General features: G+C 53.0%; 1 protein-coding gene across 1 annotated transcript; it reads right to left on the bottom strand.

The window, feature by feature from the left end:
- Positions 1 to 1,213: 1,213 nt before the first annotated feature.
- On the bottom strand, positions 1,214 to 3,449 carry LOC119094091 (trypsin-2-like). Its single transcript, XM_037217166.1, has 3 exons — positions 3,327 to 3,449; positions 1,823 to 1,963; positions 1,214 to 1,492 (listed from the first exon to the last, which is right to left on the bottom strand). Exons 1-3 carry the CDS (start codon positions 3,447 to 3,449, stop codon positions 1,214 to 1,216), a joined length of 543 nt encoding a protein of 180 aa, XP_037073061.1.
- Positions 3,450 to 11,325: the final 7,876 nt, after the last annotated feature.

Here is an 11,325-nt window from a genome sequence, read left to right on the forward strand (position 1 = left end):
GCCTCGTGAACAGTTTCTACCGTAACCGCCTGTTTATTCCGTTTCCAGAATCTTAAACGGCGGCAACGTTAGGTTAGGAGAAAAATTACCTCTCCTGCCTGCCAGGAATGTTCACGTGACCTAAGTATCTTTAATTAAGCACATACATAAGTTCAAGTGGTTACCTCAAAGCTTCCAGGCTGTATTTTTGCTTTGAAGAGAGGTTTAGAGTAATTTTTGGCGCTCTAGTCTCGAATGCCACCGGGTGATATTGCTGGCCTCTTGTAACAGCCATAATGTTCATTATACATCCCGGGTAGGAATGAGTACCATTGGTAGGAATTACCATAGGTGGGAAAACCATTTTGTCATTGCGTTTGCTTCCAAATGGTAGCGCCAGCGATGAACATGTTTAAAAAAACGTTGTGACAGGTTCAATTAGGGAGTTAGTTCAGTGGGAGCCAGCGTCGGTGGGTCGCGCTGAGTGCGTAGATCGTCAAATTTGAGAAAGAACGCACGCGAAATAGTGCTGTGCCCATTCTCAGCAACCTTTGTTTGGCAGAGGTAATGTCCTATAATGTTTACGTGGGATGTGATTGGATGACATATGTGATACATTATAAAGTCATTCTAGGCGTAAGTGCGGGGAGCATTTACTACAACTGGTGTCGTGCAGAGGAGAGGGGGTGTGGGAAGGGGGGGGGGGCATATTCGTAGCTCACGTGCTCGAAGGTCCTGGTCGTCAGCGCTTGCTCCTCGTAACCATCCCCGATCCGTGGGCCATACGTTAGTTATTTATGTGCTTCCCTGGTCTATCCACTCCTCCAGGACGCGGGCCGTCATCGCACGGTGGTGGTGGCGGTGTTTTGGCATCAATATGTAATCATTAGTTCACTAGTCTACTAACCGTTTTATTCCGCTATGTCTTCCACCGGGCTGTTTGGGCACCGTTCGCTCTACCGCTATTTCATGACGACAGTCCACACCCTTACCAATTTCTTGTATTTTAACTGAGAGATAGTCACTTGAACCAAACCTGCGCCATCTTACTCGTGACATCACCCTTTCCACAGTCCGTGAAATAGGTGGGAAAGACAAACAACGTCAGTGGTAAAGTTTTGGATTTCGTGGTAAAATTCTACCCTAAAGGAAAGGGTAGATCGCGGCAAAGACCGAATCCCGTCCTCCCATGCACACTCGCCTCACATCCACCACGCCCGTCGGCAGCGCGCGCTCAGCAGAAGTCGGCGTCGGCCTTGTTCTGCTGCGTCCAGCTTAGAGCGGACGTGACCCGGGCGTAGACGCCCGGGTATCCGGGCTGGGCGCAGCCGCGGCCCCAGGAGACCAAGCCGGTCAGTGTGTATCGGCCGCCGACCGGCGTCACCAGCGGGCCTCCGCTGTCTTTCTGGCAAGCGTCCTTGCCGCCGCCGTCGACGCCCACGCAGATCACGCTGTTCGTGAGCTCGCGGTACGCCCGACGGCGCGCGGCGTTCAGGAGCGTGCGCCCGGCGGCCTCGCGGAGGGCGTCGGGCCACGCGCCGCCCGCCGATGTCACGCCCCGGCCGCTGACGACGGCGTCGACGTCGGCGAAGGCGCCGGCGGCCAGCAGGCAGGCAGGCGGGCCGTCCGGCGCCGTCCGGCGCGGCGGGGTCAGCGGCGCGTGAGAAGCCGCAGCAGTGAGGAAGCCATAGCCACTGCGGTAGCTCCTGCACCTCGGGTGCGCAGTGATGCGTGACGCGCTGAAGCGCAGCTCGCCGTCGGCGGCGCTCGCCCGACTCTCAGCCAGGGGCACCGCGATGTCGGCGGTCGCCTAGCCCCAGGTGCAGTGCGCTGCCGTCGGCACGCGCCGGCTGTTGATGACGGTGCCGCCGCACCAGATCATGCTGTCGCCTGTGGTGACCAGGCCCGCCTGCCACGGGAACTTGTGTTCCTTGGCCTCGACGCCGTCCACGATGCGGATCGCACCGTTGGCGACGCCGCAACACTGGTCCCCGGGCCGGGCCCCGCGCGTTTGACGTGGCCCGGCTCCGGCGCCAGCGCGCAGGACAGGCCGGTGCTCTCCAATCGAAGACGGCTGGCGGGATCGTGCTGCGTACCGAGGCGTGTGGTGAAGAGAGGCGGCATAGATTTGACCCGGTGAGGGCGGGGAGACGGGTGAGTCCATAGTTCTCGGTAGGGGAGGAGGAACAGCGGACGATTCCATTCGCTCAGATGAGGCGGTATGCATGGTTACCTCCAGCAGTCGCTTTAACGATGTCCCCACAGACGATGCCTTGGAGGTATCTTGATTTGGGTATTGCGGAGGCCGCTTCGCCATGGCTGCTGTGAATAGGAAGGAAAGAACGACGAGACCCAACATATGTGTGAGACAAGTCGTTTGGGTGTGAGGTACCAGTAATATTCACCAGGCGACAGCTGGGTGACACCCGTGTGCCATGTCTTCCCCGATTATTGGTAGGCTATTAGCCCACGCGTCCAAACACAAACCACATAAACTGAGCGTTTGACGATTGGGTCAACATACGCACGCGCGACAGCAGAATGCGCCAGTGAGTCAGTATCGACGGCCGACCTATGCGCCACCGTGTCCGTATCGACGGCCGACCTGAGCTCAACCGTATGCAGTCATGATGCGCGGCATGGGTCTGACACCCCGCTCACTACACAAGAGCGCTGCGCGAGTGGAGGCGTCGCGATATGGGGTCGATGAGGCAAAGGCAATGCTGTGTTACTTTACGGTGTTGCAATTTCACGGTTCTCGGGCTGCAATTTCCTGACATAACAGGCAAGTTGTCTGGCGTAGAGTTCAGTAGGGTACTTTTTGATGCATGCTATCCCAAGCAGCGATGGCAGCACACTTTACCAAAGTTAAATATTCTCGGGTTCTTCGCCAATAGTTCCTGAAGTGAATAATCATATGTGCATGCTATCTTGCCAACCTGCAAATAAATATAAAACGTTTACTTGAAGAAAAGGTCAATGGGCCGGAGCCGTCTGAAGCGCAGATGAATACGCGTCGCCAACGGCTTCGGAACAATCCGCTTGTCCAGCGCAGATCTTCTCCAGCTGGAACTTTGTGAGGCGGTCGACGATACTCGGTACAATGTCTCGGCCCACCACTAGCTGGAAAACAATCTCGAAAGCCTCGACAACGCTCGTCCAGGTCGGCAACGGAACCATCAGACCACCCTGGCTAATCGCGTGTATCCAGCTGCCTGGCATACAGCTGGGTGGTGCCTCTCGGTTCTACAGTCCCGTACTTGGATCGAGGTGTTTGCACTTGGTCGCCACGAGGCCGGCAAAGAGGGTCAGCGCCCCGTGCTCCATGTTGACCTCGTCCATAGAGCCTCGTCGCCGCGGCGGGGGCTATTTTCCGTCTTCTCACCGGCACCACCACGAAGCTTGTCATTGCCCAACTCGTTGAACTCGTGGCCCTCGTCCACTTTGTTCAGGACGGGCGTAGGAGGCATTGTTTAGGTACAGCACCAGTTTTTCACAACGATATTACTGTATGTAATCCCGAACTTTGGTGACCAGCCAAATCGCTTTTGTTTGAAATCTAATACACTAGCATGGACAGTGACACGAAGAGTCCAAAAGTGGTTCATTAGTAACAAGACTCGCATATCGTACGGCACGCAGCTGAAAGAACTATTTAAGGCACCAGTGCAAACCAATTTTGGTAGCTCATTGATGCGCTAGGTGCTGTATCTATTAGCAGTTGTGGGGTGTGTTAGTCAGTTCACAGTGCATAAATGTGCCGTCAATGGGGCTGGGGCTCGCTCGTGCAAACTTGCCTCCCCCTTCGCAAAGCCTAGTTACACCCCTGACACTCACGCCCTTCATCCGTGCAGCATAGATGGCTGTGCCACTTGTGTGGCAGTCAGGCCCCACGTTGTAAACAAGGTTATGGTTGGAAAGTCTCGTTTGAATCTTGTATCGTAGTCTACAAACTGCACAAAGCGGCATAGATTGTCCATGCATTGGACTGTGAATCGAGGTCCAAAGATTTCTGTACAAAACAGAAGGTAATTTTCCTTTTAAGCACACGCATACTCACTTCGGCGTGCAGACGGTGACCAATGCATAGAAGGAACTGCACTTGGTCGAGGGCATGGTTTAACTTTGAGTGTGAGAATGGCCTTAACCAGATGGCCATGATCAAAGCCATGATCTTGAAAATGATCGGATCAGATTACCGCGTTCTCCACATTTACATTGATAGTCCCAGGGCAACGTTGCACTCATGTTTCCAGGACAGTTGAATCGTTTTATAGAAATGTAAAAAATTAAGTGCCTTTATTACGCCGTTTCACATTCTTGCAAGAGGCCACTCCACAGGATGGCATCTAGCTGCCAAAAAACCGCCTTTGATGGTCACTCTTGCCCAACGCTCACGCACCACTTCGAATTTCTCCCACCCGCGACATAATAGCACGCACCGAAGCCACATAACAATACAGACTTGGTGCCACGCCTGCTCGATAATAGACAAGACCAACCACAGCATTTCTGCGTGACTACTGTTCTCCGAGCGACGCGGTCGACGTTGTCATGCAACACCGCCGCGCGAGCCAATGCGACTTTGTGACGTCACCACCGAACGTTAACGAGCCGCCCGCCGGACCAAATTCTCGAGCTGTGATGATGGCCCCCTGACCAGGGCTCAATATAGCAGTACATTTGGCGGCATGTGTGTGTGGAGGCGGGCGTGGCGTTGCCGTGTGGTTGCGTTAAAGATCCGGGCTTGTTAACCATTTATGCGGTCCTTTCACTTCAAAACAGCAGAGGCGCAACATAACGGTGCTCGCGAGACACCATAGTTTCACCATTTCACCGTAAAAGTAGGCGACCATGACAAGCGATGGGCGCCTCACACATGTTGTGCGACATGCCCAAATTCACCTCGCAGCTGGCTCGCAGGCACGATATACCATATGTACTCCGTGACATTCGCAGTCCGAAGGCGTGGAAGGAGCCCGCGGACCGCACCTCACATTGGTTATCCTGCACGGCAAGCGTGCCGGATTCAAGTCCAAGAGCACAAGAAACATAGCGTGTCCAGATGTATCATCTGCGATCAGACGTGTGGATCAGTCCGGACCCCTGTGCCAACCCGACCAGCACGCAAAGATACTCTGCCTTCAGGTCGTAACGGCGGAAATGAACATGAGACAGAAGAGACAGCTTTTGCTCAAATGCAGAATACGAATGCCAACCAGCTGATGTTGAGGAGATACAGTTGCTGATCCAGAGCGATTTAAATGACCTCGGGCGCGATCTCGATCTGTCGAAAAGGCAATCCAAGCTGTTTGGTTTCGGCTGCGTGAGTGGAATCTACTGCACCTAGACCCGAATGTGACGGCATCCAGAAAGCGGAACAAATATTTGAAAGCGTTTTTAACGTAGAGGGTTCCATTTCCTACCGCAGTGACATTTTAAGTACTTTTTGGCGCGTTAGGAAAGGAGCATGACATCGGTGAATGAAAGCTCTTCATTGACGCCAACAAATCAGGACTGAAGGCAGCGGTGCTCCATATTGGAAACGACCTGTCAAGCATACCTTCGGCTCTTGCTTTAGGAATAAAATAAAAACGTGAGCTCATCCAAAGGGTCAGGAAATTGACCCACATGAGAAATTCTGGTACAAGACATGTTGCGATTTGAAGGTAATACTCCGGTTGACGAGGTTACGAGCGGTTTCATTAAATGACCTTGTTTCACCTGCGTGTGGGACAGCCGAGACGTATAGCAGCATCACATTGACCGCGAGTGGCCAGCCCGTCTCAGCGCGAGTGGCTAGCCCATGTCATGAGAGACCAATGTGAGCAATGTTTCGATATTCAACGCAATGATTCACGGGTCGATTCAAGCGTCTTCTACGTTGGTAACTAACAACAAGTTGTCAAAGTTTCAGTTGTTACCAAAGACAAGGATGGTGCAGACTTTGCCTGCTTGATGAACAGTTTACCAAAATCGGCGACGCCAAACCAAAGCAGAAGATTTTTAACCTCCAGATCCGTCAGCTGATGAATTACGCTCAGTTTGAGGCATGTCCCAAACCTGATGATCTGAGGGCATGAGCAACGTTCAAAAACTTTTGTAGGGACCTTCTGGGTAGCCATCATAGTGATGGCTATGCGGAGAGATGGCTAGGCGGCCACCCCAAAATATATTTCTTGCTCTCACATCTCCATTTTTCCATCAAATCTCGGTGATCGGCAAGATCGATATTTAAGATTAAGACCGTTGGTTGTAATATTTTATAGGTGTGTTATGTATTACTTGTATGCTATATGCTACTTATTTGCTTTTTATTTATGTCGCCCGAGCACATGTGCATCTGGAGTTCTTGGGGTCGCCCGAGCACGTGTGCATTTGGAGTTCTTGGAGTCGCTACACAGTGGAGTGCTCTGTGGCCCCAAAACAGGCTGTGTCTTTGAGACCAGTCTTCGCACCGACAGATCTTTTGAAAGGCCGGAGATGTCCGTGGACCCAGCGTCAAGTGGTGCATTGCTAACGTTGCTTCGGCTGGCGCAATGTTGGTGGATGCACTGGCTGTTGTTGCTATCGCTGCAGAATATTTCCATCGTGCCGGTCGCTTTTGTTTGTGTTCAGCAAAATGCTTTTGGGGAGATCCCGTGAGATGTGCCAATGTATTGAGATGCGTGTCGTAGCTCCCGGAGTCAGCGCAGGGGAGTGAGTCGTTTCAAATCCCAGCTAAAACGTTCGTTACTGCTAGATGCTGGCATGTCTTCCCCCGGGTCCATCAGCTCACAGCAGCACAGACTCACATCTTCGCTGCGCCCGTCCCATCTCGACAGCCGCTCAGGTCTCGCGCCACTCGAACGTGACACCTGACGCACGCGGTAAAGTGAGGCGGTGCGTGCCGCATCGAGTGCGAGGTTAATGACCTCTGATCCGTTTCAGGACGACGGACCACGACCGCCAAGGAGCGCCTGTGATGCCGAGGCCTCTCTGTTGGCTCTAGACCCCCTCGCCAGCGGCTGGTGTCGGACGCCGGTCCGGCCTGGTGAGTCAGATCGTCGCTGACGTCGCCGCTGCTTCCACCTGCTACCACTGCGCGGCACGCCATACCGCTTCCTCTTCGTCGTCAACGGCTGCTGGGGACGCCCGGGGTTGGTGACGCGCCGGGAACAGCTGGTGGCACGCATCACCGGTGGAGTCTGGCCAGCGGACCAGTCGGCGCATCCGGGGTGCCGCGGGGCCATGTGCGCCGGGTGACGCACGAACCTTGTGCAGAGGCAACGTTGACGCAGACGCAACAGTGACACTGAGCCATCAGTGAGGCAGAGGCAACAGTGACGCAGAAGCAACAGTTACACTGAGCCATCAGTGAGGCAGAGGTAACAGCGACGCAGAAGCAACAGTTACACTGAACCGCCAGTGACGCAGAGGCCGCAGTGACGCAGAAGCGCAACAGTGACACTGAGCCAACAGTAACGCAGAGGCAACAGTGACGCAGAGGCAGCAGTGATGCAAAGTCAACAGTCATACAAGGATGCTAACGACGCGGAGGCGAAAGTGACACAAGGGAGACGGTGACGCAGAGGCGGCAGTGACGCGGAAGCGACATTGACGCAGAGGCGACAGTGACGCAGAAGCGACAGTGACGCGGAAGCGACATTGACGCAGAAGAAAACGGTGTGAGAGAGAGAGAGGGGGGACAGTGACGCGGAAAGTGACAGTGACGCAGAGGCGACAGTGACGCAAAGGCGACAGTAGAGAGAGAGAGAGAGAGAGAGAGGACAGTGACGCAGAGGCGACAGCGGCGCGGAGGCAACAGTGATGCAAACCCGTGCACCGAGCGCCATGCGTCTGTCGCAGTACTGCGTTCGGACTCCGAGCGTTCGGACTCGGGGCGTTCCGACTCCGAGCGCTCGGACTCGGGGCGTTCGGACCTTGAGTGTTCGGAGCCTGGTTCGGACTCTGCTGGCCGTGCTCAGCTGCGCCCCTCGGACTCGAGCACAGAGCGCTGGCGGCAGTCGTGAGCTGATCGATTATCAGGACTCAAGCGACCTGGACACAGGTGAGTGACCTCGAGCAACCTGGACACAGGTCAGTGACCGATGACATGCTTGCGAGTCCATGCTTATCATGTCGAGTCCACGCCTGCTTCGGAATTGCGTCGCCTGGCGACGGTGCGACCCCAGCACTGGATGGCCCGCGATTGCGGCTATCCAGTGTGTTGTGCGGCGTAAGTTTCCTGAATTAACCTGGTCTATCGCTGCTTGAGGCGCGCGGACGGCGGAAGCCATTTTGTGCCCAGCTTATATGACATTGGTTCATAGGTCCCATCGGTGCGGTTCCTGTTCTTCGTCGCCTGTCTGCAGCCATGTGTTTCCGTGTGCGGCCTGCGGGGCCTGCTGTACAACGCACATCATGTAAAAGACGACGAAGTAAATGTGCGGTACCCAGCTACTGGTCCCTGGAAGTTCTCCGCGTCCGAAGTTATAAAGATGAATGTTTTGCTTGCTGATCTATCATATTGATGCTTGCCGACCAATTCATGCGGCTTCGGTCTCTTTCTTCTCATTAAGTGAGCATAGGCCAAGGCAAGCTGGTGTTTTATCTCCCATAAACTGCAGCAGTAGGAGCAAGAAAAATGCTTTCCGGCTTTTGGACGCGATATCACTCACATGGTTACGACGTAAATGACGCTCACCAACAACGTAGACTGTTCAGATTGCGCTTCTTTAAACTGAGCGCTCTGTCTGGTTCTGCTTAATATCCAGTTTGCTCACTAGTTCGAGCTCACAAACATTCATTTTTCCGTCGCCCTTCCAAACGATTTTGCCGCTTTCGCCTATTATTCAGAGGCCGCGCTTCGCCAGCTGCAGCCGTTGACAGAACCTCCTTCTATTGGCGTTGTCCTGGTGACCCGCCCCCCCCCCCCCCCCCCCCCCTGTCAGCACGAACGGTCATGGGCCACCGAAGAGCTGGCCTTCGGCGAAACCGACGCTCGCCTTTGGTCATCACAAAGGCGCCACTCTCGCTTCGGTGGTTCACGAAGAGAAAACACTGAGGGTGCGGTGCTTAGTCCTAGCTGTGCCTTTGGGACCACTGGCTGTGTTGTCTCAGCGGGCCGCGATAACTTACGCTCGGCGACGACTTGCATGCAATCTGACAGCAGCAGGTGCACGAAGCGGCCACATAAATTGAGCCATCAACAGACGGGGTTAGGTTTTCTGGGGCTCGTGAGTGCGAATTTAGACCACGGCTCGCATCAAGCTGGTGCTAATCCTAGAAGTTCAACTGGCTCGATTAATGTACTAGACGACCTAGGCGACAAAAAACGACCAAAGGTGAAGCTCTGACGTTTACCGGCACATAAGCCGAAATTAATTGCCCCACCCAAGCTGTTCAGACCTTGAAAAAAGTAGACTCTCTCTATCATAACCGCCTCATATCATAACCGCCTCTCTATCATAACCGCCTATCATAACCGCCTCTCTATCATAACCGCCTCACTGACGGAATAACCAGTCCTAAGGTTCAGCTGCACAAGTGGGTTCTGATGTCGCTTATTTCCATGTACCACAAAAGTAGTGCTGTATTTCACAAAGTTAAGGGGGTGTTTCACGTTTGAAGATATTGAAGCAAGCATCAGATGTGATGAAACAGGTTCCTTCTATGACTATTGGTATGCATTTATGTGGAGAACACTGCTCTAGACAGCACAATTCTCTGTTCAGTAAATATGCTTCTCAATGCGGCATGGTTCAATTACGTCATCGCACCTGGCAAAACATCGATTGAGAGCCAATTGTCTGGCCGTTATGTCTGGAAAGCGCACTCACGAACGCCAGATGTGAATGCCTCGACAATGATATTTTTCTTGGCCTCGATCGTCGCATGGCCTACGGAATGGCAGGAATTGAATGACGTTATTATGACGTCATGAATGGCAAGGTGCTTTTGAAATACTCGTCCGATGTGCCTTTCCCCATTTTCGCGGGCGTGCGGCTCAGAAACCAGAGCGGCTTGAGTCTTGAGAAGGGCAGGATTGTGAGCAGCACCGGAATTCCTTAGGATGACTATTTCAGTTTAAAACTCCATACAAATGTCGAGTATTCCTATTAAAGAACATAAAGCCCCTGCCCAACCTCTGCGCTGGTTGTTGCACCTTCGCCGCAACTTCTTGCCTGTCAAACCTGGCAATGCTAAACCAACATTTTGATGAAAATGACTCACTTTACTTTCACCATTTCTGAAGGAAGAAATCGACTGACCATCGTATATCTAGGCCCAAAATATGCGGGTGCTCTGCATGTGCGTGGGTATGTGCAGATGTAAGGATTGTGGCTGGCGGTGTTCATGGTAAGTGTATGGGGATTACGTTGATCCTCTCACCATACGAGAAAATATTTTTGACCCAAATGGTTAATTATTGGGAACATATCCATCATTTCCTGCCTGCACAAAAGGCAAATAATCTTAGCAATCTAAACGAGAAAGCAAATTAAAATCTTAAACCTTCTGTTAACTGGTGTAGCCGTAGACTTTTTGCAGGGTCAATCGTGAAGGTACGGCTAGATCAAATTAGGAATGCGGGGCGCGGGGAGTTTCAGAATGTAGAAAGTACCTTCCTTTCAACACACGCTCAAGGTAATACATATCCAGCTTCATGTAGGCGGGGAATTTAATGCGTATTGCTTTAACACAAGTGGTCACATTCAGTCTGCCCAACTTGGAGGACACGAGCTCCTTAGCGGAATTCACGCAGGAAAATACTTTTTGATATGCTGCACGGACACGCAGAAGGGTTGAAGTGTCTCCAGATAGGTGCACAGTCGCAGCCGTGCACCATCAGTGCCAAGTTCTCAGCACACCGCATGAATAAAGCCTTCGTGCTGCATAAGCGTGTTGGTGTAATCGATCTGTCTTCTCAACACTTAACGACTGTCATAACGTGTGTTTTCCGAAGCTTGGAAGATGGCGCTGGTTGCACGTTTTCATGAGACAGATCGTTTTCATGAGACAGGGCGGGTTTTCATGAGACAGGTCGCGAATCCGACGTGACTAATTTCAACCCGTCTCTTTCCTGTCAGTCGTATCTAAGAATGCCGCAGAGGTAGTTTGCACGGAACTGATGGACTGATGTACAGCCATGCACTTTTCCATCGCCGATACGCTTACCGACCACACCATCCACGGAGGGCACCCTAATCGGCCCGTCCAGTGAACCTCTAAGACTATCGAAAAAGGTCACATTGCGTCGCCGAAGATTCTTTTCACAGCGTCGATCATGGCGCCGTCCTGGACAAGATAGAATGGCACGTAGCGTGCGAGGACTGGTTCCGAAGCTGTTTGCGTGATCGGAGG

This window comes from Pollicipes pollicipes, unplaced genomic scaffold (assembly GCF_011947565.3).
Source record: "Pollicipes pollicipes isolate AB1234 unplaced genomic scaffold, Ppol_2.1 Scaffold_4002;HRSCAF=4701_pilon_pilon_pilon, whole genome shotgun sequence".
NCBI classification, from domain to species: domain Eukaryota; kingdom Metazoa; phylum Arthropoda; class Thecostraca; order Pollicipedomorpha; family Pollicipedidae; genus Pollicipes; species Pollicipes pollicipes.